Source organism: Syngnathus leptorhynchus, chromosome 10, assembly GCF_054491065.1.
Source record: "Syngnathus leptorhynchus isolate UIUO chromosome 10, UIUO_Slep, whole genome shotgun sequence".
Classification (NCBI taxonomy): Eukaryota; Metazoa; Chordata; class Actinopteri; order Syngnathiformes; family Syngnathidae; genus Syngnathus; species Syngnathus leptorhynchus.
Window position 1 is genome coordinate 4,339,444 of NC_141204.1, and position 21,322 is coordinate 4,360,765.

Here is a 21,322-nt window from a genome sequence, read left to right on the forward strand (position 1 = left end):
CATTAGGGAAAGCGCTCAACTGAAAAGTGCCACACCCACCCTCACCCCCACTTTCTGATTGGCTGTTGGATCTGTGACGTCACTTGGACACATTATTAGGTACACCGCCATTTTCAGGTGTACCTAATGACAGGCCACTTCATTAGGGAAAAATCATGGTCAAAGCTTAAGTGAAAGTGAAAAGTGCCACACCCAAACAACCCCCCACTTTCTGATTGGCTGTTGGATCTGTGACGTCACTCGGACACAGGTGTACCTGATTACAGGCCACTTCATTAGGGAAAACGCTTAACTGAAAAGTGCCGCACCCGTCCTCACCCCCACTTTCTGATTGGCTGTTTGATCTGTGACGTCACTCAGACACTCCATTAGGTACACCGCCATTATCAGGTGTACCTAATAACAGGTCACTTCATTAGGGAAAAATTATGGTCAAAGCTTAACTGAAAGTGAAAAGTGCCACACCCGCCCTCACCCCCACTTTCTGATTGGCTGTTTGATCCGTGACGTCACTCGGACACTCCATTAGGTACACCGCCATTTTCAGGTGTTCCTAATCACAGGCCACTTCATTAGGGAAAACCCATGGTCAAAGCTTAACTGAAAGTGAAAAGTGCCACACCCGCCCTCACCCCCACTTTCTGATTGGCTGTTTGATGTGTGACGTCACTCGGACACTCCATTAGGTACACCACCATTTTCAGGCGTTCCTAACCACAGGCCACTTTATTAGGGAAAAAGCTTAAGTGAAAGTGAAAAGTACCACACCCGCCCTCACCCCCACCTCCTGATTGGCTATCTGATCTGTGATGTCACTCGGACACTCCATTAGGTACACCACCATTTTCAGGTGTACCTAATAACAGGCCACGTCATTAGGGAAAAATCATGATCAAAGCTTAACTGAAGGTGAAAAGTAATAAAAGTCTTATTTTACATTGTAATTTAAAACAAAAAACATTCTTTAATTTGTATGGTCCAGACGGGAATTGGTCTCACACACACTGCCACTCAATCACTGCAGAAATGTTTATCTTTGATTACCCCCCCCCCCCCCTCCAATGCCTGCTCCTTGCCACATTTAATCCCGCAGAATTGCTGAGTCATGCCACGTTTTTGGCGTGAGCACGTCTCACTTACCAAGCATGATGACGAACATGTATTGCAATCAGCCAGTCACACCCCACCAATGACCGTTTCAACATGCAGTTCCACCTCTAAAGTGAGGTGAGATCATTTTCATTATTAGTAAATCCAAAAACAAATAAATTCATGGACTCGAGTAGAAAAGAAATTAACATGACTGAAGGGATCTTTATTGGATGAACATGGAAGTTAGGGTGCTCTCGCCCTTTTTTTTTGGGGGGGGGGGGAGAAATACATTCAACATCATCTCAAGAGAAGCAATTTTGAGGAAGTGAAAAGTGGTCACAGTTTGCTCTCCAAAGTGACCAGTTGTAGAATTCAAATGTTTCTTTGTAATTGTTGCCAAGTGCTTTGTTCAAACATCACCACAAAGCCAAAGAAAGATGAGAGAATGAAGCAAGTGGAATCTTTTCATCTTTTCTGAAATTCTTGTTTCTTTAGATTCCTGTTAAAAAAAAAAAAAAGGTTTTTTTTGTTCAGAGTAAAACCAAAGCATCTTATATAAAACTTTTTTAAGGGGCCAATTTAATCTCTTTGGGAACATTTACATTTTTTTCCTCTGTATTTTTCTTCCAACATGTGTAGTAAAGAGTTGCAAAAAAACACCATCTAAAGGCGGTCATTGGAACTGACCCAAATACATATTTACACACGTTCAGCTCAGACGCTGACTAAAAATCTCTAAAAAGAAAACAAATAAAAAGGGGTGTAACGGCTCTTTTTGAGTGATATTCCACACAGCTTCTCTGGTCGTTTTCACCTCCGAAAAAAACTGCACATTTTGCCTTGTTCATGTTTTTTCTTCTTCAAGTCCGAGTGGCTCCGAGTTTTTCCTGCTACCCAATTCTCCAGCTCATGAACATTCAGGAGCCAGAGCGTTTGTAAGCAGGTGCATTCCCACTCTAAGAATTCTACGCTCAGGCTCAGGACATTCTGGCTCTTTGAATTCCAGCTTGCACAAGATCAGGAACTGGACAGCGCATTCAGGAACAACAATACTCCAGCTTTGAGAATTCCATGTGCTCCTAACTTCAAGAACATTCAAGCAAGAGCACTTGTGAGCAGGAGCAATCCAGCTCCTAGAGTTTTGAGTCCACAGCTTCAGAATTGGAATTCTTGAACCCAGAGTATTACAGTTCCTGAGCGCTCCAGTTCAAGAACATTCAAGAGCCGGAGCACTCAGGAGCCGGAGTATTCCGGCTCATAGAGTTCCGTTCTCTGGCTTCTGGATGCTCTGGCTCCCAAGTGCTCTGACTGCTCAGCACTCCGGTTCTTGAACGCATTGCATTGGCTTGCGAATGTACCAAAACATGCTTCGGCCCCAGAATTTTTAGAATCAAAGTGGTTCAGCTCCTGAATGCTCCATCTCCCAGGAGGTGGGGTGTGGTGGGGCGAGTCGAAAGTCACTGATCACAAGACTTGGAACCTCCAGGAGGTTTGGTCTTTATAGTCCAAGCAGTCCGAAGCGTTGAAGTTGAGTTTCCAGGACGAGGCGCCTGTCTGATCTTTGTAATCCAGGCAGTCGGAGGAGTTGAAGGCCAGCCCGGAACCTCCGTAGGCCTGATGAGGATGGTGGTGGTGATGCGGGTGGTGATGGTGCGGGTGTCCCGAGGACTGGCCGATGTGGTGGTGCGGGTGTGCAGACATGGACGAGGCGGCCATGGGACTGAGCTGGTGATGGTGGGAGTGCATGGGCGTCAGGTAGGAGCCGCAGTCCACGCCCCCAAAGTAGGAGCCGGAAGGGGCTGGGTAGCCCTGGCCGTAGCCTGCCGTCTGGTTGTAGGAGATGGGGTACGAGGTGGCGGCGGTGGCCGATCCAGACATGGAGCGCTGCATGCAGGAGGCGTTGGAGGGCGGGCCGGGCTCAGGAAGCGGGGCGGCCGAGGGGGCGGCGGCCGGAGCCGCTGCGTTACCCGGGGAGATGGCGGGGCTCCAGATGGATGACACGGTGCTGATGGACGGAGCCGTGCTGCTGCTCAGCGCCGCCGCTGCGTGGTTGGACGCCGCCGAAGAGGACGAGGACGAACCCGTGCTGGAGACGGCGGGTGGCGTGAACTGACCGCTGCTTTCCGAACCCGTGCTCTCTCGGGCCGGGGATGACTTCTTTTTGGGGGGCCGCGCCTTGGCGCCCCCTCCGCTCTGCTGTTGCTGACGACACTTGGCCCGGCGGTTCTTGAACCACACCTGGGAATACAAACACCCCAATGAGCACATATACCTTCATGAACGTCTGAATAATTAGGGCCTTATTATCAGAGCGGCAGGCGAAGCCCTTAGCCCGAGCCAAATTTCAGTCGACTAGATCAGATTTCCGCAGCACAAAATGCAACCACTTTGAAAAGAATTTAGAAACACTGCAAGCACAACACTTGAAAACAATGTTTTCACCTATCCTAACAAGTGTGTCTTTTCCATCAATTTTTTTTCTTGCAGGTATTACTGTCTTGGATTTGTGTGATAATCCCTGTCTACGAAGGAGACTACACTTTCGAAAGAAATATCTGGATATATACCTTCTTCTATACATTTTTGTTTATTATCTAAAAATAAATCTGGAAAAAAAAACATAACACTTCAATGCTATAGCATGAGCGTTTGAATTTCAATTAACATTAACTTTTTATTCCATCCACTGTATGGTTTTTTTTTTCACAAGGGGGGGGGGGGGGGGGGGTATGCAGCCTACAGGACCTTAAGACTTGAGTTTGTGCCTTTACTTGGCATGGAAAACACACTGGAAAGTCAGAAATAACCATAATACTTGGCCGCAGTGTCAATGTTTCATGTCAAATGAGCAGTTGCACATTTTGAACATTGTCTGGACCTTACTTTATATTGTGAATACATTAGATTTTTGTATAAAACAAATATTACAAGACTGAGACCTCAGTGTGTGCATGCTTTATTTCAAAATTTTACTTGCCATTTGTACATATAATCCGAAATGAATCATACTTAATAGCGCCAGTAAACAGACAACTTCATTTACTGCATTTAATAAGGTGAAAGTGAGCGTGCCAGTTCAATACTGAATCCCTTACTCTTGACTGCAGGATATCTCTGACGAATCAATAACAGATTTACATTTAATGTGAGACAAATAAGTTTATCAATATTAGCTCATTGATAATTATTACGGGGAGGGAGGTGTTAACGCCGTTTTCGATTAATATATGATTGACTTTTTTGGACATAAAATGGCGACGCTCAAGTTAGGTCTTCCTCACAAGTTCAAACGTCGCTAATTAAGTCGATAAAAGTCAAGTGGGCACTTTGACCAAAGTCTTTGGCGACACTTCCGATTTACTGCAAAGTGATTTGAAGTGACAACTGCATGTTATTAATGAGCTACTAAATCAACTCAAAGAGCCCGCCTGTTGAGCTAATGAATTAGCCTATTAGCTACGAGAACCTTGATAGCATCTGGTCATTATTTAACAGGCAATAAAACGGTCTTGTGGCTAATAAAGTGAGTGCGTGTGAGAGGAAGACGCTGACCTGGACGCGGGACTCTGGCAAGTTGATTTTGAGAGCCACCTCTTCCCGCATGAAGATGTCCGGGTAGCGGGTCTTGGCGAACAGAGACTCCAAGACGTCCAACTGAGACCGGGTGAATGTGGTCCGCTCGCGACGTTGTTTCCTAGGCGTCGCTAACGACACAAAAACAGCGAAACTAAAATAAATATCCTCACGAATGGCAATGAAATCTCACTATTATTTCACAGCGTTCAAATTAACATGGTTTGTTTTTGTTTATTTTTTTGTGTGGCCTTTTTCATTACTCCTGAAGACTTGCTCGTAACATATTTGCGATGTTTTTATTGTTATTTTGTACAGGCATTTGCCGAGGACAACTTTTTTAAATTGACCTAATTTTAGAAACAACAATTATGGAAGTGATTTTTTTCCCTCCTCTGGTAAAATAATACTCCATACGAAGACGTAATATGAATTTGAAAAGATAAAAATCAAGTAATTACATCAAAGAAAATCATTGGTATTGTTAGAATTATTCATGCAACTGTATGATTATTGTAATGACAGTAGCGTATATTTTTAAAATGACGTGACGTAAATCCAGTTATGCAGTGTACAGGAACTTTTACTATGTATTTCTTTTTAGATCAAGGCCCGGGACACAAATTTATAATCTACATAGAAACGAATGTTGAAAAGACTACATTTGATTTATAATAAAAATGGAAACGTCGAACAAATGTGTGTGCGTACAGTTAATTATGTTTTCTTTAAAATGATTATTTAATTTTTTTTTAGAAAAAAGATCGTTTTAGGCTTATCAAAAACTTGTGGACTGACAATTGAAGACAGAATAAAACGTTTATAAAATAAAATCAATAAGCTCAAAAAGCATTTATACAGTTTTTCTTACAGTCACTTTTTTGAATTAATAACGCTTGGGACAAAACGTCGATCACAATATCTCAACTTTTTTAACTCAATGTTTGTTGGCTGCATAACTATACCCCTTCAGTCGACATATTTCTTTCGGTAGCAAGAACACTTTGTGTAATTTAATACAATGAAAATAAATGGAAAAAAGTGTTTAAGACTCAATACGCGCAGTGCCAACTGAAGATTCAATGAAAAAAAAAGTGACTCGGGTTTCATTTTAAACTTGCAGCATGAAAGTAACAAGGCCGCGCAGAGAACTGTACACGTTTGCGCACGTTGAATTGTGCATGAGTCCAAAGCCAATTAATATTAATAGTCGGCGCAAGACGTAATCGCCGGCGAAGTGGAAACTGAGGAGCGTGCGTGCGTGCGCAGTGCGTGCGTAGTGCGTGCGTACCCGGGTAGCCCACGGATGGGTGCAGCAGGTCCATGGCGGCTCCGCTCAGCCCCAGGCCGTTGACGGCGTAGGGAGGCTGCTTGAGGTAGGACATCATGCTACAGGCGCTCACTGCGGCGCCGCCCAGCTCGGCCCACTGGCTCGCCGCTCGGCCCCGGGGATGCTGCAGCTTGGCGAGACGCGAGGGCCCGAGGCGGCTCGCTGTGGTGTGGGCGACGTCACGGAAAAAAGAAAAAACAGTAATACACGTTCACTAAATCATTCAGAGGGTCGTTCGGACTGCATTATCATATTTTAACATACGCACTACTGGCACACTTCTTGGTTCTCAGAGCTTTAATGGTGGAATCTCAAGAAATGTGGAAAAGGAAGGGGGGGAAAGTCAAATCTCTTCAATTGGATATGTGGTTTTGGAAAATTGGGGAATTTTGGATTGAGAAATAATCCTCAAAACTAATGAGCTGAATCTTTGGAAGTGGCAAGGATTTGAATCATTCAAGAAATGTGGAAATAGGAGGTCAAAAAGTTGAAGATTTTTTTAAGAATAATTGCAAGATACTAAAAGGAATTTTATTGCTCGTAAGTTTGATCAATTGATTTGGTGTGTGACTAAAATCAGCAAATGTGGCACGTGTTTTTTTTCCAATATAAAATAAATTCATTTCGAAGGAAACCTGAAATATTATTATTTTTAACGGTTAATGTAGGAAAATCGACGCATTTACATTTTAAAGAGAAATCACAACTGAAAAAAAAAATCTTTCCTAATTCGCCCAACAAGTCAGGCAGCCGAAGGAGTCTATTCAATGGCCGTTCACGCTTGTTTATTTTCGAATTTTATGAAGTCCTTAGGGGAGAAAACGCTGAATAAATGTTTGCTCTAATCAATGAATTCAAACATGTTTGGTATCAATAAAAAAAAAAAAAAAATCAAATAGTTTTCCATCATTTGCTCAAAACCTAAGTACGATATTAAGGAGATTTGGCCAGAAGAGTCAAACTATATTTAATTTATTCTGGGCAACAAATGACAAATTTCCAGGTTGCTTGTTGGAGACCATTTGCCATCAACTTGTGATGAGTTCTCTCGACTAGAGTGGACGTGTATTGCGCTCAAACGCAGACAAGAAAACATCTGCGTGCAAATGAAGCCCCCTTTGCCCCCCCCCCCCCGCCCTCCATTATAATTTAGCAGCACTCATCAGCCAGCAAACAGTTGAAAACAATTCCAGCAACAATTATCCATCGTTTATTGTCTTTAGCAACAAGCCAGCTTCCACACTTTAAACGAGCATTAAAAATTTGAATACATCAATTGTGATCCCTAAATGTTTATCTTGTCAAAACAATGCCTTTCGCTTTATCGCCAATAGGCAGTTATCTGTTTATATAAGTCAAGTAAGGTATTTGCAATGTTTACTAACTATTTGATTTTTTTTTTTTTTTTGTAGCTCATGGCCCAGGACACGATATTGTTTACGTCTAAAGAACCTAATGTTGGGGAGAAAATGTAATTTATGATTTTAAAAAAGGAATGGGAAAGCCAAATAATTCTGTTTACTTTATCTGATAAATGAAGACTAGAAAAAATGAGTTAGAGCCCTTTTTGTGTGGAATAAAAATGTAGAACGAGGCCACATTTGAATGAAATGAACAGAAAATTGACTTTTCTTTGTTTTACAGCTTTTTCTTGACAAGTCTAATCATGACATATTTGAATTAATGTTGGAGGGGGAGGGGGGCGTAAAAATGTTACTTATTATAGTAAAAAAGAATGAACAAGCCAAGTAATTGTTTTTTAACAAGATTATCCATACAATTAAGTACATGGCGATTCAATAACAATTTCATAAAATGCTAAAGATATTAGTTAGGGCCAATTTGTGCAAACAAAAAGTAATGTTAACAATTTCAAGATTTTTTGGGTGACAATAACAATACACAACAAAACTACGGGGACTCAAAATAAAAATTGCGTGCTTGATCAATGGTATTCTGATAAGGTTGAACGAAAACATTTGATTTTTTTTAACCGTGGTTTTGTCCAAAAGTTAGTCAAAAGAAAGTCTTAAAACTTGTCGTCACCTTGTTTGCGTATCTCCTGACGTTCTTTCTCCTTCCCAGCAACTGAAATGAATTCAAAGTATCCAGAAGCAGCAACGGGAGCAGCAAAGCACACAAGCCGCCTAAAGTCGCTCTCCTTCCACTAGAAAAACACTCGACATGTCGCTTGACAAAAAGCTCTGGAAGAGGCTCCGGCGAGACTCCGGCGTCGGCGGGTCCTCTGTCGTCCGTAGGCCGGGGAGAGTGACGCGTTTGTGGGTTGCGGTTGTGGAGTGTGTGTGTGCTTTGATGAGGCTAATAGAGGCCTTCCGCCCGCCCCGCGCCTCTAAGAGAAGGCTGACACCTGCCGGCCCGCCTACGACAACCAATGGGAGCTCCACTTTCGCATGAGGAAGGTCGTGGCGGCCAATAAGAGAGAAGAAAGACACAGAAGCTCACGCCCATTTCACCCTCTCTCTCTCTCTTTTCGTTCTCTCGCTTTCTTCACTTCTTTCCTCCGAGGGCCTCCTCTGCTTGTTTTTATTTTTTGGATTGCTAAAAAAAATTAAAAAAAACCATAAAAAGTTGTAATTGTCTTTTTGTTTCCCTTTCATTTTTTTTTTTTTTTTTGAAAAACTTCAGTTCTCTTCCTACAGCATGAAATCAATTTACTTTTGTTTAAAGGTTTTCGGAAGGTTTTGACTTCCAGTTGCTTGTGCAGTACTTCAGACTTTTGTTTTGTTTTAGTCAGCAAATATTTATAATTTTAAAGGATTGAAAAGAAAACATGTAGATTTACACATGTAGAAATGCTGTTTTATTTAAAAAAGCAGATTTGTATATTTTCAGTGAGTTGACGAAAATGTATTTAAATCTAAATTTTTGTTTATTTTCGAAAATGTAACTATAAAACTAATTAATGCTGGTGCAGTTGGCCACACCGAATTTTTCATTCAACGCTAATATATGCTTGATATTTTATCGTGTGTTTCACGTCTAAAAATATAATAAACATTAAATTAATCCATTTTAGTGCTTTTTTTGTTGTTGAGATACACACGCGCACACAACGACGAGCACACGCACTAGCACACACATGCACACAAATACACTCGGGCCAGTCTCATGAATATTAATGAGCTCTAATCCCCATTTAGAATTACATTTGAGGATGTAAAGTTGAATAATAAAGGAGCACCCTCACCGCAAGTCACACGCTCACACGCTATGATAAATAGAAATATTTCATAGCACAAGGAGAGTGGTTGTTTTTAAAATGAGTTTGGAATTGTGTGGGAGGCCCCCCAAAAATTGCCCGATTAAAAAAAAAAAGAAAAACAAGAGGCATGAGTACACCCCCCCCCCCCCCCCCCACGCGCTTTTATTCGTACGAATGATGCAAAACGACAGCAAAAGAATCTAAACTTGCTTGTTCTTGTCATCTACTACAAGTATCAAGTGACCAAGCATCTCTTTTTTTGGTTCCCTAAGATTATTTGTCTAATCCCAAATTGTGCTTGAATTCCTTTCTGAGCCGCTAAAGCTAAGGATTAAGGCGGCCAGGAGGAGGAGGAGGGAAAAGTTGCTCCCTCCATCCCTCCTTCATCCATCTATACTTCCATAAATCCATCCCCAGGATGGAGCAGCAGCAGTGCAGTGCAAGTGGACCTGATCGTGGACGTGGGGCCTTTATGCATGTGTGGATGACGATGCTTTTTACTCAGACCAAAAGGATTTATGATTATCTCATTAAAGGAGGTAAGGATTATTTCATCAAAAAAACATGCATGGACATGAAGTTAATTCATTAATAAGTTTTTTTTATAATATGACAACAAAATTGTTAACTAATTAATTGAATAATCGGGTCATTGTGTAATAAATTGTGATGAACAATGAGGAATATTTTGACATCATTGAAATGACCACCAAAATGTGCCCTCCCCCATCCCATTTTAATTCATTATTAATTTTAATCCCTGATGTGACAAGTGCAATAAAACAAAGTCAAGTGGGGATGATTAATAATGTGAAAGTTAGAGGAAGAAGAGGAGGGGGGGAGGAGGAGGAGGAAGAAGAGGTGTGCTGTCACTCTTTATTTGTTCTCCTTCCTTACGAGAGACATGGAAGGGAGGGGGGAGAGACAGAGTGAGACGAGGCCGCCGCACAGCGCCTCCTCGCTGGCTAAGATTTCGCCTGCGTGCCGCTGGGGCGCACCGGGGCTGTGGAAGTCGGGAAGATTTAAGATTTCTTTTCTTTTTAGGAAAATCTTAAACGGTGCAATTAATGATTCGACGCATGCTCTGTGGAAGTCGATTAATTCCGTGAGTTAGGTCGCTGGGGAATTAAAGAGCAAGGGGAAAAAATAAATGGAATAAATATGATCCTTGTGCTCAGAGTCAATTTTAACAATTAAATGAGCAAAAATATATTAAAGATTTACAAAAAAGTTCTGTTCTTTAATTACAATTTCTAGAATGTCAACCACAATTTTACTAAAAAGTTTTTTAATATCCCACTTTTTTTCTTTCGAAATAAGTTTAACTATTTTAATGAGGTCAAAATACTCTAGAGGCATTTCTAGTGGAGTATGACACGCGTACAAGAACTTTATTGAAGGTTGGTCTTGAAGCCAGTGGAATAAATAAAACTGAAGATGTGGCGAGCTCATACAAGATGCATGTGGAAGCAAATCTCAATAAATACTAATCCAAACAGGAAAATAATGTGATGGCAGTTTCACATACAAGCAGCTTATGGAACAATAAATAAAACTTTTTTTCACTTTGACTGCATGACTCTTTTAAAGGGAAAAAAAGCAGACAGAAGCTTTTATGATAAAAATATACAAGAAAATTGGGGGGGGAAAATGTCTTCTTTTTGGTAAACTGCTTTTGAACAAAAAATAACAATTATTAAAAACACTATCAGGTATGGACAATTTAAGATATTTTACAGTAAAAAGTTGTAAAGTGAATGAAATAAAAGAAAGTTTTTTTTCCTCTTTAAAAAAAAAAAAAGGAAAAGTCCACCAGCTCACTGTCCAAAATTGGAAATGAAAGAAAAGCATTTTTGTACCTGGGGCGTTCCATTTACAGCACGACACCCATAAAAATCCTGCAAAAGTACCGCTTTTAAAGCATACATTGTAAAACCATCAAACAACTTGGCAGGAGGCCACATATGTACAATCTTTTTTTGTTCTTGTTGCTCTTGATGTTGTTGTGTTGTCACTGAAGGACGCACTTCTCCTCTTTCTTGGCCATCTTGCCTTTGTTCTGCTCTAGCGTCCTCTCCAGGTGCTCATCCTCCTCCTCGGCCCTGTGGTGGACGCAAAAAAAACAAAAAAAATCAGTTTTGGCAAGCAACAGGCCACGTGGTAAACTATTTGAAGTATGTGTGTGTGTATATGTTAGCGTCCATACACAGGAATATTTACCCGTCCTACTTTTGTAAATTTTCTTCATGTGACTAATAAGCCCCGTTTCCACTGGCGGTATCTACTCTACTCGCTTGTTTTGGGACCTACTCCTTTGTGGTTTAAAAAAAAAAAAAGTAACATGTAACATGTCATAACTAGCGAGGTAAGGAGGGACTCCCCGATAGTGGTCTCTAGAGTCTTGCGAGGAAGGGGCCCCCATTGGGTTCTAGGAAGTCCCAATCGGTTCCCCCAGGAAACACTTTTTCATGTAATAGAGTCATCGCTTAGACTCTTGATGATGATGATGTGTTCTACAAGTGTGCCTGCGACTTACTCCTTTTCCTGGGCATCCAGGTCCCGGACCAGCGCGTCCCGTTTGTTGACCAGAAGGACCAGCTCGTCCAGCAGCAGCTGCTCACGACGCTTCTGGGCTTCCGTCTTCTGCCAGTCTGAGGATTAGGGCAGCAACAACGACGGCAAAATGTCAATAAGAGCTAGCTAGCTAGCTAGCTAAACGTCACATTTGGAAGTGGCTCGAAAACCTCTGACATCATGAAAAGTGGATTAATTCGGATTTGACTGCATGAGGACATGTGACCAAAGGAAAACTAGGAGCCTTAAATGTTCTAATGTCCAAAGAAATGAATAAAATACCATTCGCAGGGCTACAGTTTAAATTTGATATATTTTGTCTATTTTTGTATGAACGGATGAAAATGATTGAATCGTCGCTAACGGCGTGTTGATGATGAGGCACATTTGTAAACAACCAAACAAAAAGGTGGGGGCACGCCTCTGAAACAGGAAAGGGCCCCCACGGGGTCCCACAGGGGTTCAGGTCGGACCCCCACCCAAATCCCCATCTGCCTGTCCCAGGAGGGAGGGGGGGGGGTCCACCCACAGGGGCTCACATCCGCCCCGGGCGCTACACAGAAAAGCCCCGACGCCCCGCCTTGCCATTCTCACCATTAGTGGCGCTAATTAAAACATTTGATTGGCTCACAAAAATTTCCATTTGCAGGCAACTTGAACCAGAACATCTCCAGTCCAATAATTTTTGATGACATATTGATTTATCAATAAATGAATCCATGATCCAAAACAAATTGGCTATGTTTATACGTGCACATCCAGAAAAGTCTGAGCTGTTTCCTGATTGGTCCTCATGATCTCTTTGAAGAGGAGCTTAGAGCAAAATGAACACAGTTCCAATATTTGTCCTCCCACAATCTCTTTTTTTCTTCTTGCCTGCCTCCAAAAAAAAAAAACAAATTTACTCTCGAGGGAGAAAGGTAAATTCCACAGCGGTGTTGTACAAATGTTTGTGTGGATTTTCCACATCAGTATGTCAGGTAGCAAGTGGAGAAAATGAATCGTGTGAGTGGTAAACCTCACAAGTCACCCAGCGTCACGAATGCACATCCAACAGTTTTTCTTCCCCCTAATTATTATATTATTTGTTTTCCACAAAACTAAATTGTTTAGAAAGAGGAAAAGCTGGTTAAGGAATTTCTCATATTATTCAGCTAAAAAGTTGTACCAATACAGGAAGTTAAAAAAAAACAAAAAAACAAATACTTTCCCACAAGCATACAGAGAAATATTGGGAAAGAAAAAAATCTTCAGAACTCCTCTCAGCCCAAAAGCCAGTGTGTATGGCTTAGGTGGCTTAGTGTGTGTGTTGTTGAGGGAGATGTTGGGCTGGGGTGGGTGAGGGGGGGGGGGGCATGGTGCTGTCAATCACACATCACCCGGTCCCGCCCCCCTCATTAGGAAGGTAAACAATAAAGAGAGGAGATGAGAGACGTGAGCAGAGCTGGGCAGGCTGGGTAAGCAGACACCCGTCAACCAACACAACCCCCCCGCAGACGCTCTGTTTCCCCCCCCCCCCCTCCCCCCTCCCTCACAGAGAGGTTCCACATAGGGGAAAACCTTGCACACTGCTGGCACGGTGGCTGCATATTCAGATTAAGTCTGGCCGTGCACACCGCTGGTAACCATGAGAGTCGGCACAAGGCACACAAGAATGCGCTGGTCCAATCTCCATGAACCCCCCCCAGGCTTGGATGGATGCCCCTCCCACCTACCACCAACCCACCCTTCCAAATTCATTCAGCAGAGAGAGAGGAGCGCTCCAAACTAGTAAGGAGACGTTGATCTTTGCTTCATAACAAGTAATACAACTCCCTTATTTTTTATCTTTGGTCTTTTGGCATCAGATGCTGGCTCAAGTCCAAGTGGAAAATTGGACGCAAAACTTGTCAGCTTTGACTTGACTCTGTTACCTTAAGATGAAATGTATGGTGTAAAGCTACAGGTGGCTGTCGTTTCCAGGACAGACACGATAAAGTTGAGAAAAAGGAAAAAAAATAAAATAATAAAAAGTCTCCAATGTTTGTGAATTTAAATAAATAATAATAAATAAAAATCAAATCTTCTCATGTAATTTTCTACTTATCACATTGCTACTATGTTTGGTAAATCATTTCAACAAATCTGAACAACATATGCAAGTTTAGATTTGCCAGTTGTCAATGGCTTAACGTTAGCTTGCATAAACTCTTCACGCACAAAATAAAAACGAGGCCCCGAACAAGTTGGCGACCTCATGAAAAGTCGCCGATGTGATCACATTGCACAGTGAAGCTAATCAATGGAGGCCAAGGCGCCGCGCCGCCCCTGTGCCTTACAAAAGCCCAAATAGATTTACAAACCGAGTGCGTGTGTGTGTGTGTGTTGCGTGTACGCGAGGATAAGCTCCTGCATAGGATTACATATTGATTTTAAACATATATATAAAAAAAAGCTTATCATATCAAAGCGTAACAGGAAAAACTCCAGGACCCGACTATGCATAAATCCCTTTTAGATGCTGAGAGGGCGCCTGCTTTACAAAATACACACACACACGTACACACTCATAGGTGTGAATGTGTAAGCAGATAAAGAGGCCATAGTGGATCAATTTTGCGGCGGTGAGATGAGAGCGTGGCATACAGATGGCATTTCCCCGTCTGGCATCGCACCAACACGCAAACACGCGCGCACACACTTATCAACAACAACAAAATGCGTATCTGCACGCCTCCCCAAATATGTCATTCGGCTCACTACATGAGCGTTTTTGCCTGCTGTTTACCGTATTTCCTCAAATAATTGCCCCGACTCAAATAGACGGCATGGCCCCAATATACACAGATAAACACCGCCCTCAAATAGATGCTGAGATTCTTCATTACAAAAAAAAAATTACAGCTTGAAAGTGTACTCGTCTCAGGTTAAAAAAAAAGGGTGAACGTTTGCGCTGTTGCTAACCAAAACAGCAGCGCGTTGAAGTAGATTAGATAAACGCAATAAAAATATGTGGACCTCCACTCTCTGCAGTTTGTTTGCTGGAATACGCTATGTGTGTATCATTGTTAGTTTATCTTAGAAAGGTGTGTGAGTGTGTGCAGGTGTATCTCAGTTCCGAGAGCGTGTGTGTGTGTGCGCACGTGTGTGTGTGTGTGATGGACTGGCCTCCAAAATTGACAATCACTCTCACGCTTGGCCGTCGCTCAATGGGCCCGACCAAGCACCAAATAAGAGTCAGTGACACACACACACACACACGTTTGAGTGACGCCGTCGACAAAGCGGCTCGATACCGATAAATAACTAAAACGGAAGCCAGTGTGGCGTGCTCTCTCGCTCCTGCTCGACTATGCATGTCTGCCCCCCCCCTCCCCTGTCTGCCACCCCCTGCTCTCGTGCTAATTACAATTGATTTATGATGGCGCAAGTAGCTTATCAGTGAAATGACAATGGTCGCACGGAGGCGGCTGTCGAGGGGAGTGCCGGTCTTACGGCGGGGGTGGGGTGGTCAATGTCGAATAGCAAAATCAATTAGCATTGATTGGCCAAAGGTTCATTTTGCCAAAGAGGACGCATTGGAAGGGGATTAAACTTTCCCCCGGACCCTCTCACCTCCACTTGCTTCCCCTGACAACTTTGATACGACACAATGGCGGCGGGATGCTTAACGGGCTTTGGATAATAAAAAGTGCGGCGCGGCTCCGCAATCAGGCATCGGCTAGTCGGGCCTCGGCGGCGCAGGAAACAGATAGCATTGATCAAGTATCAGCAAGCCAAATCCCTGGCAGGACCGGAGTCTAATCCTCATCCACACAATTAACATCAAACTCATCAAACACACAACACAGAGAATGGCCAAGTACGCATTTCAAGACGGAATAAAAGCGAGTATTTTTTTGTGTGTGCTTTCTTTGACTGTGTTGAAGCAGTGACTTGTTCCATTCCAAAGCATCTTTTCCCATTGCAATGAATGGAAATGCCACTAATTCGTTTAGCCTCGACACAAAAAAAAAGTCAAAACAATCAGTTGAACAATGACTAACTAAACTAAGACTGATACACGCACACTAGCACATATCAATATTGCTGAACCATGTTGGCATCAGTGTGCATTTTGAGTGGCACCTGAAAGCAGCACGCCAAGTTCTGCATCCGTGTGTGTATGCGTGTGTGTTACCTTCGATGGCCAACATGGCTCTGAGCTCTCTGTTGAGCAGTTCGAAGCGTCTCTCCAGGTCGTGCTCCTTCTCCCTGCAGGCGGGAAGGGAGGAGCAAAGTTCATCAATATGTTAATGACTAAATCATTACGGCAGGACACCCACATAAATAAACATCGATTGCCACACTCGCCGGAACCTTCTCACACTTTTAATCTAGTGCCGCACACACATACAGACACCGTTCAGTTTGTCTGTGTGTGAAATGACATCACGGCAGGTGTGTGTGTGTGTGTGTCACAAATTCAATTCTTTCCTCTTTCAGCCATATTAAAAAATGAGCCCTAATAGAATTTGTCCTTGACGCTCGTCTTTCCCGCACAAAGAGGGACCACAAAGGCCTCATAATAAGCCCTTCTGTCAATTGGCCACTTTAAACGGCCCTCTGCCCCCCCCCCCCTCCCCTCTTTGGTCGTGATATAATGTGATTAGGAATACTTCAATCTCGCCGCTCGCACGCTTCCTCATCCTCGCAAATGTGTGTGTGTGTACCAGTTGAGCACACACACATATACACTTGCACATATAGACATACACAGACACGGGCAATATTCGCATATAATGTCCACGTTCCTATTGATTTCATGTCAATCAATGAGAGAGTTAAGTACGCGACGTGAACGTACAGCAGAGAGAGTTGGTTCTGTCTCCTGATGAGGGCGTTCTTCTTGTTGACCAACATGAACCACTCCTGCATCATGGCCTCCTCCTCCTCCTTGTTGTTGCCTGCATGCACACGCAAACAAAAACACACACGTGTTAGAAATGTAGGAAGGTGCAGTACGTATTACATTGCTGATTATATGGTACCTTTATTTATTTTCATTTTGTCAAATAATAAAGACACCGGCACGAAAGGCACATGTGTGTGTGCATAGGCTCCGATGCGATGTCGTCATTCCATTACGGACGGCAGGCGATGAAAGCGACGCGTCGGGATTTAGCGTGGTGGATTACTGTAGTCAACTTTCAAACGGACGCCGGCAGCGAAATAAAGGCGGGTCAGTGTGCCGCCCGCGAGTCCAATAAAACAAGCAAATAATCACGGCAAATATTAAGCTCCTGTGACATTGTGGCGCCCTGCGAGACGACCACCGCAGGGGATTAGAAAAATACCCCCCCCCCTGACACACACACACACACCAGCCACAAAACGCCTGGCAAGCAGAAGCAGCTATTTTTTTGAGGGAGGAAGCGAGGAAAGGAGGAGGCGGGAAGATATCATTTGAGGATGGAAGAGACCTCAGACGAAACTTAAATTATTGATTATATTATATATGTTTTACTGATGCACCTCATCATTCATTGAATTTATTGTTGGCATAAAAAACAAAAATAGATGACTGAAGGCCATAGTTAATGCCGCTAATATGGTGGCCATGATGACAAGAAGCACACACAGATAGCATCAAACGCAGTCATATACACACGCAAGATACAAGCGATACACGCAAGGCAACACGCCGCCTATCTGATTGTCTCTGTTGTTTGGCGAGTGGATTTGGTGACAGGAACAAGCGCCCTCGGTTACAAGAAGCTTTCCTAGCCGGTTAGCTTAGGAGCTAGCTGCTTGGTGAAGGCTACACAAAGGAAAAAGGGCCCGCGATACGAAAATGTGATTTCGATAAACATCTCGGCAACAAAGAAACAAGATGGCCTGAGGCGGCGCAGTGATGTCATTGGATGATGTCACAGGGCAGAATTAGAAACTCTGAAAATGGCCACATTTATCGATACGCTAACAAACGACCAAAACAAAAGGCAAGTTTACTCGACAATAATTTGACAGGAACTTTAATTTCCAAGACTTGTCAAAGTGTCCGATTAAAATAATCGACTGTACACGCATACATTCTGACAGTCTAAAGAAAGAAATGTATTGTAGCCATAAAGTACGCAGAGAATACATGACATAGAAGTTCATTCAACAGCCTTGTTAGCATAAACGTTAGCGTCAATCAGATGATTTACAACCTGCCCCCACTTCGCTTAGGGGTGGTTTTTTTTTTTTTACCCTCTTCAATTACCTGTCTCATTATTATTGTCACTGGTGCCATTATCAACGCGCACTTCCACTTTAGGCAGATGGAGAGCTGTGCCGCATTTCAGGTAATTAATAACACCGAGAAGAAGGCTTCGCTCACCTGCCGACACCCCGTGCGCCAAAAAAAGCGATTTCATTAGCCGGCCCGTTAGCGTACAAGCCCCGGGAACAAAGGCCTCGTTTATGGCCGCCTCGGCTCGACGGGGAGCCCCCCGCAGGATGCCCGTGGCTCGGTGTTGGCGTGCAAAGAGAAGCGAGGAGAGGCTATCCCCCGCTCGCTCATAATCTCAACACAAAAGGCATCATCCTATTAACGATGTGATCTGCCGCTACATGGGGGGGCGAGCTTTTATTATGAAGGTGAGTGGCTGATATAGGGAGCCTGGGTTATTAGCTTCAGGACAAGGGCAGGTATGGAGGAGGAGGAGAAGAAGAAGAGACTCCACGCTAGGGGAGCCCCCTCCAAACTCAAGCCCTCGCCATTCATCAGCTCGCTCGGCCCTTTGGGGGATGCTTTCTATTTGGATTCAATGACACGACAAGAGAGATTCCTCAAACAAACACGGGACAACAGTGGGAAAGCTCGCCGGGAATAACATGCACCTGAGAGAGAGCGTGTCGAGATGATGCCGAAGGCCTTTCGATATGACCCTGGAGCATTAGAAGATAATTAGTACTTTTTGGAAATCACATTGTCAGTAAAATCCCGACAATTTGCTGCAAACAACTTTTTGAAGTCACGTAGAAAAATAAATATCTAATAAAATAAATATATTAAAAAAAAAAAAATACGCAAGTAAATGAAAAATATTTGTTATAGGAATTGATCTGAGAAAAAAAATTCAAGGCAATTTCAAATGCGACTCATAGCTTAACTTTGTTGTACTGTTACAACCGGCTTCCAAAACATAAGTGAGGTCTGAAAGACAACTTTGAGGGACACTAACACTTTCAAATACAGGGGATACTTGACAGACACACAGACGTGCACACTCACGCACACACATCTCAGCCGTCCTCCATTCTGCTCCTCTACCGCGTCAAAAAAGGCGGCGATGACCTGGCGGTGTAGCTTATTAACCCCTCCATCAGCTCTTATCAGCCAATGAATAGCTCCGTCATCTGGCCCTCCTCATCCTCAGCCTCTCTCTTAACGTCAACGCTTTTTTTTTTTTTTTTTTCTTCCCAGGCCGATCGTCGACGCTTTTTCTTTTTCAGGCCCATAATATAAAACACACACACATGCACACATCATTTTAAAGCACAAAGACACACACACACACAAGAAGAAGAAAAAAAAAATCAAGAAGGGGAGGGAGAGCAATGGCGTCATTCTGCGGAGCCTCCTCGATTGTTGCGGACCAGAAAACATCAACAGCTGAATTGCTGAATGGCAGATCTCTCCTCTCCTGAGCTTTGAAGGCATTAAGAGCCCTCCTGTCCTCCTCAATGTGGAGCTTTAAATGCTTTTCCTCTCTTCTTTCCCTCTTTTTTTTGTCAAGCAGGGGGCCACCCAGCAGAAGGCAACTGATGCAAAACAGTGCAGTAATCCCCCCCCTCACCCAACACCATCCCTCTCACACGCTCAGCCATTAACCGTGGGATTTACTTGGTGTACGGCGAAACTCCTCTATATTGCCAATTTTTAAGCGACTGCTTGTTGTGTGTGTTTTTTTTTTCCAAGTATAAACGTTGCAGTACCACATAATCATTATCATAACATCTATGCTAATTTTTATTAGCCCCTTCAATGGCGTTTGTCTTTTTTTTACTTTAGCATGAACAGATTTCAGCAGACAAAATGACTCCTGAACTATTTATTTGCAAGTTTCGGACAGTTTTCGCCCCCCCGCGCAAAGTATCAGATGGGGTTTAGCCCTAAAAACACGTTGAAACATCCCTGCCCGCAACCCGGCTTAATGCTGGTGTTACGGGACGCCTGTTGATAAGCGGCAACTCGGAGGAGCTAAGCAAAGCTAAGCCAGGTACTTTAGCTCCCCTGAGTGTGTGTATTTACACACACACGGTGAGGTGTGAAGCTCGCCGATGGGAGCTTAGACGGGGGGCGGGGGGCTGTTTAGGTTGACGGAGAGTTGACTTACGCTACTGTCAACTTTAGCTGGCCGGGCTGCGGCGTTAATTGGCAGAGGCTTAGGGCAAACGTTTTTGCGGCGGGTTAAACGTGTCGGGTCCGGAGTGTCGTGTTTCGGACGGGGTTTTTTGGTTTTTTTGTTTGTGTTGATGTGTTGACATGACTGAGTCAATCTTTGGAGGTGTTATCAGAACCACAAGAGGCGGGGGGCACCTTCTGTGTGTAAGTGCCCCCTGGAAAGTTAGAAGAAAAAAAAAGAGCTATTAACACCGATTTCACCGATCAACACGAAATGTGATGTCAATACACTTAAAAAGGTCTCAAACTGATTTTGTGAATGAGACCTTGAGTATGCCGTGGTGATAACACCACTCGTTGACGGACAGCTACAATCTTTTTAGCATAAGTAGCTCCGCCTGCTCCATTAGCCACCGTGTGTGTGTGTGTGTGTGTGTGTAAAGGAGGGAGGAGGTGGGGGGGTGCAAGCTTGACCCCCCCCTGGGGTAGATGTTAGGACAAATTTGAAGGGTGTCATATTACACGCCTGGTGACATGGGGCGAGAGGAGGAATGATGACAAAATGCTTAATGAATTAATCTGCAACGCTGGGCTAACAACATTAGTCATCCTCCTTTGACTTCCTGTGTTGGTGAATAAGCAAAGGCAAAAGTACTTTTCAGTCTACTAAGTGGGACCTGGTTTTGGTACTCGCCCATCCCGAGTACATGAATCTGGTTTCGAATGTCAGGAGTAGAAGTAAAAAGTCACCCACCCCCCCCAAAAATGCCATTTGTTTTCACGTGGCTTAATGTTTATTTATTTTTGATTAATTTCATTGAACTAATTTTTGTTGTGTTAAAGCAAATGTAATGAAACTTCACTAGGGGGGAGATTTCAACAATCGGCCGCCCATCATTAAACTCGTCAATTCTTTACTTTAAATAAAATAATCAACTTAAAGGTTTTAGCGTTTCGGTACCTTAATAATGCTACTTTCACCGCATGGGGCTCAACGCACACGCGCACACACACACACTCACAAGCACACGCACGTTGAAATAGATATTTAAATGGAAATGTATTGGGAAACACAGCTGTTGGTATTTGTAGCCCGGAGTGCTGATTACAATGGGGAAATGGGGAGGAGTGTGTACGGGGGTCTCGGGGCTATTGCGATGTGGGGGGGTGGACTGGC

General features: G+C 43.4%; 2 protein-coding genes across 5 annotated transcripts in view; both read right to left on the reverse strand.

Moving 5' to 3' along the window:
- Positions 1-1,142: 1,142 nt before the first annotated feature.
- Positions 1,143-8,308, reverse strand: otx1 (orthodenticle homeobox 1). The gene is made up of 4 exons (XM_085922559.1): positions 8,042-8,308; positions 5,957-6,157; positions 4,645-4,796; positions 1,143-3,330 (listed from the first exon to the last, which is right to left on the reverse strand). Exons 2-4 carry the CDS (start codon positions 6,051-6,053, stop codon positions 2,557-2,559), a joined length of 1,023 nt encoding a protein of 340 aa, XP_085778685.1. The 5' UTR covers positions 6,054-6,157; positions 8,042-8,308; the 3' UTR covers positions 1,143-2,556.
- Positions 8,309-10,576: 2,268 nt separating this feature from the next.
- ehbp1 (EH domain binding protein 1) overlaps positions 10,577-21,322 on the reverse strand; it is a 62,958-nt gene continuing 52,212 nt past the window's right edge. For all 4 annotated transcript variants that reach the window (XM_085921625.1, XM_085921624.1, XM_085921623.1 and 1 more), the window contains 4 exons: positions 16,618-16,717; positions 15,952-16,025; positions 11,755-11,869; positions 10,577-11,320 (listed from right to left, as the gene is read on the reverse strand). In XM_085921625.1, coding sequence (XP_085777751.1) covers positions 11,230-11,320; positions 11,755-11,869; positions 15,952-16,025; positions 16,618-16,717 — 380 coding nt within the window. In that variant the 3' untranslated portion in view covers positions 10,577-11,229. The remainder of the gene's footprint in view (positions 11,321-11,754; positions 11,870-15,951; positions 16,026-16,617; positions 16,718-21,322) is intronic.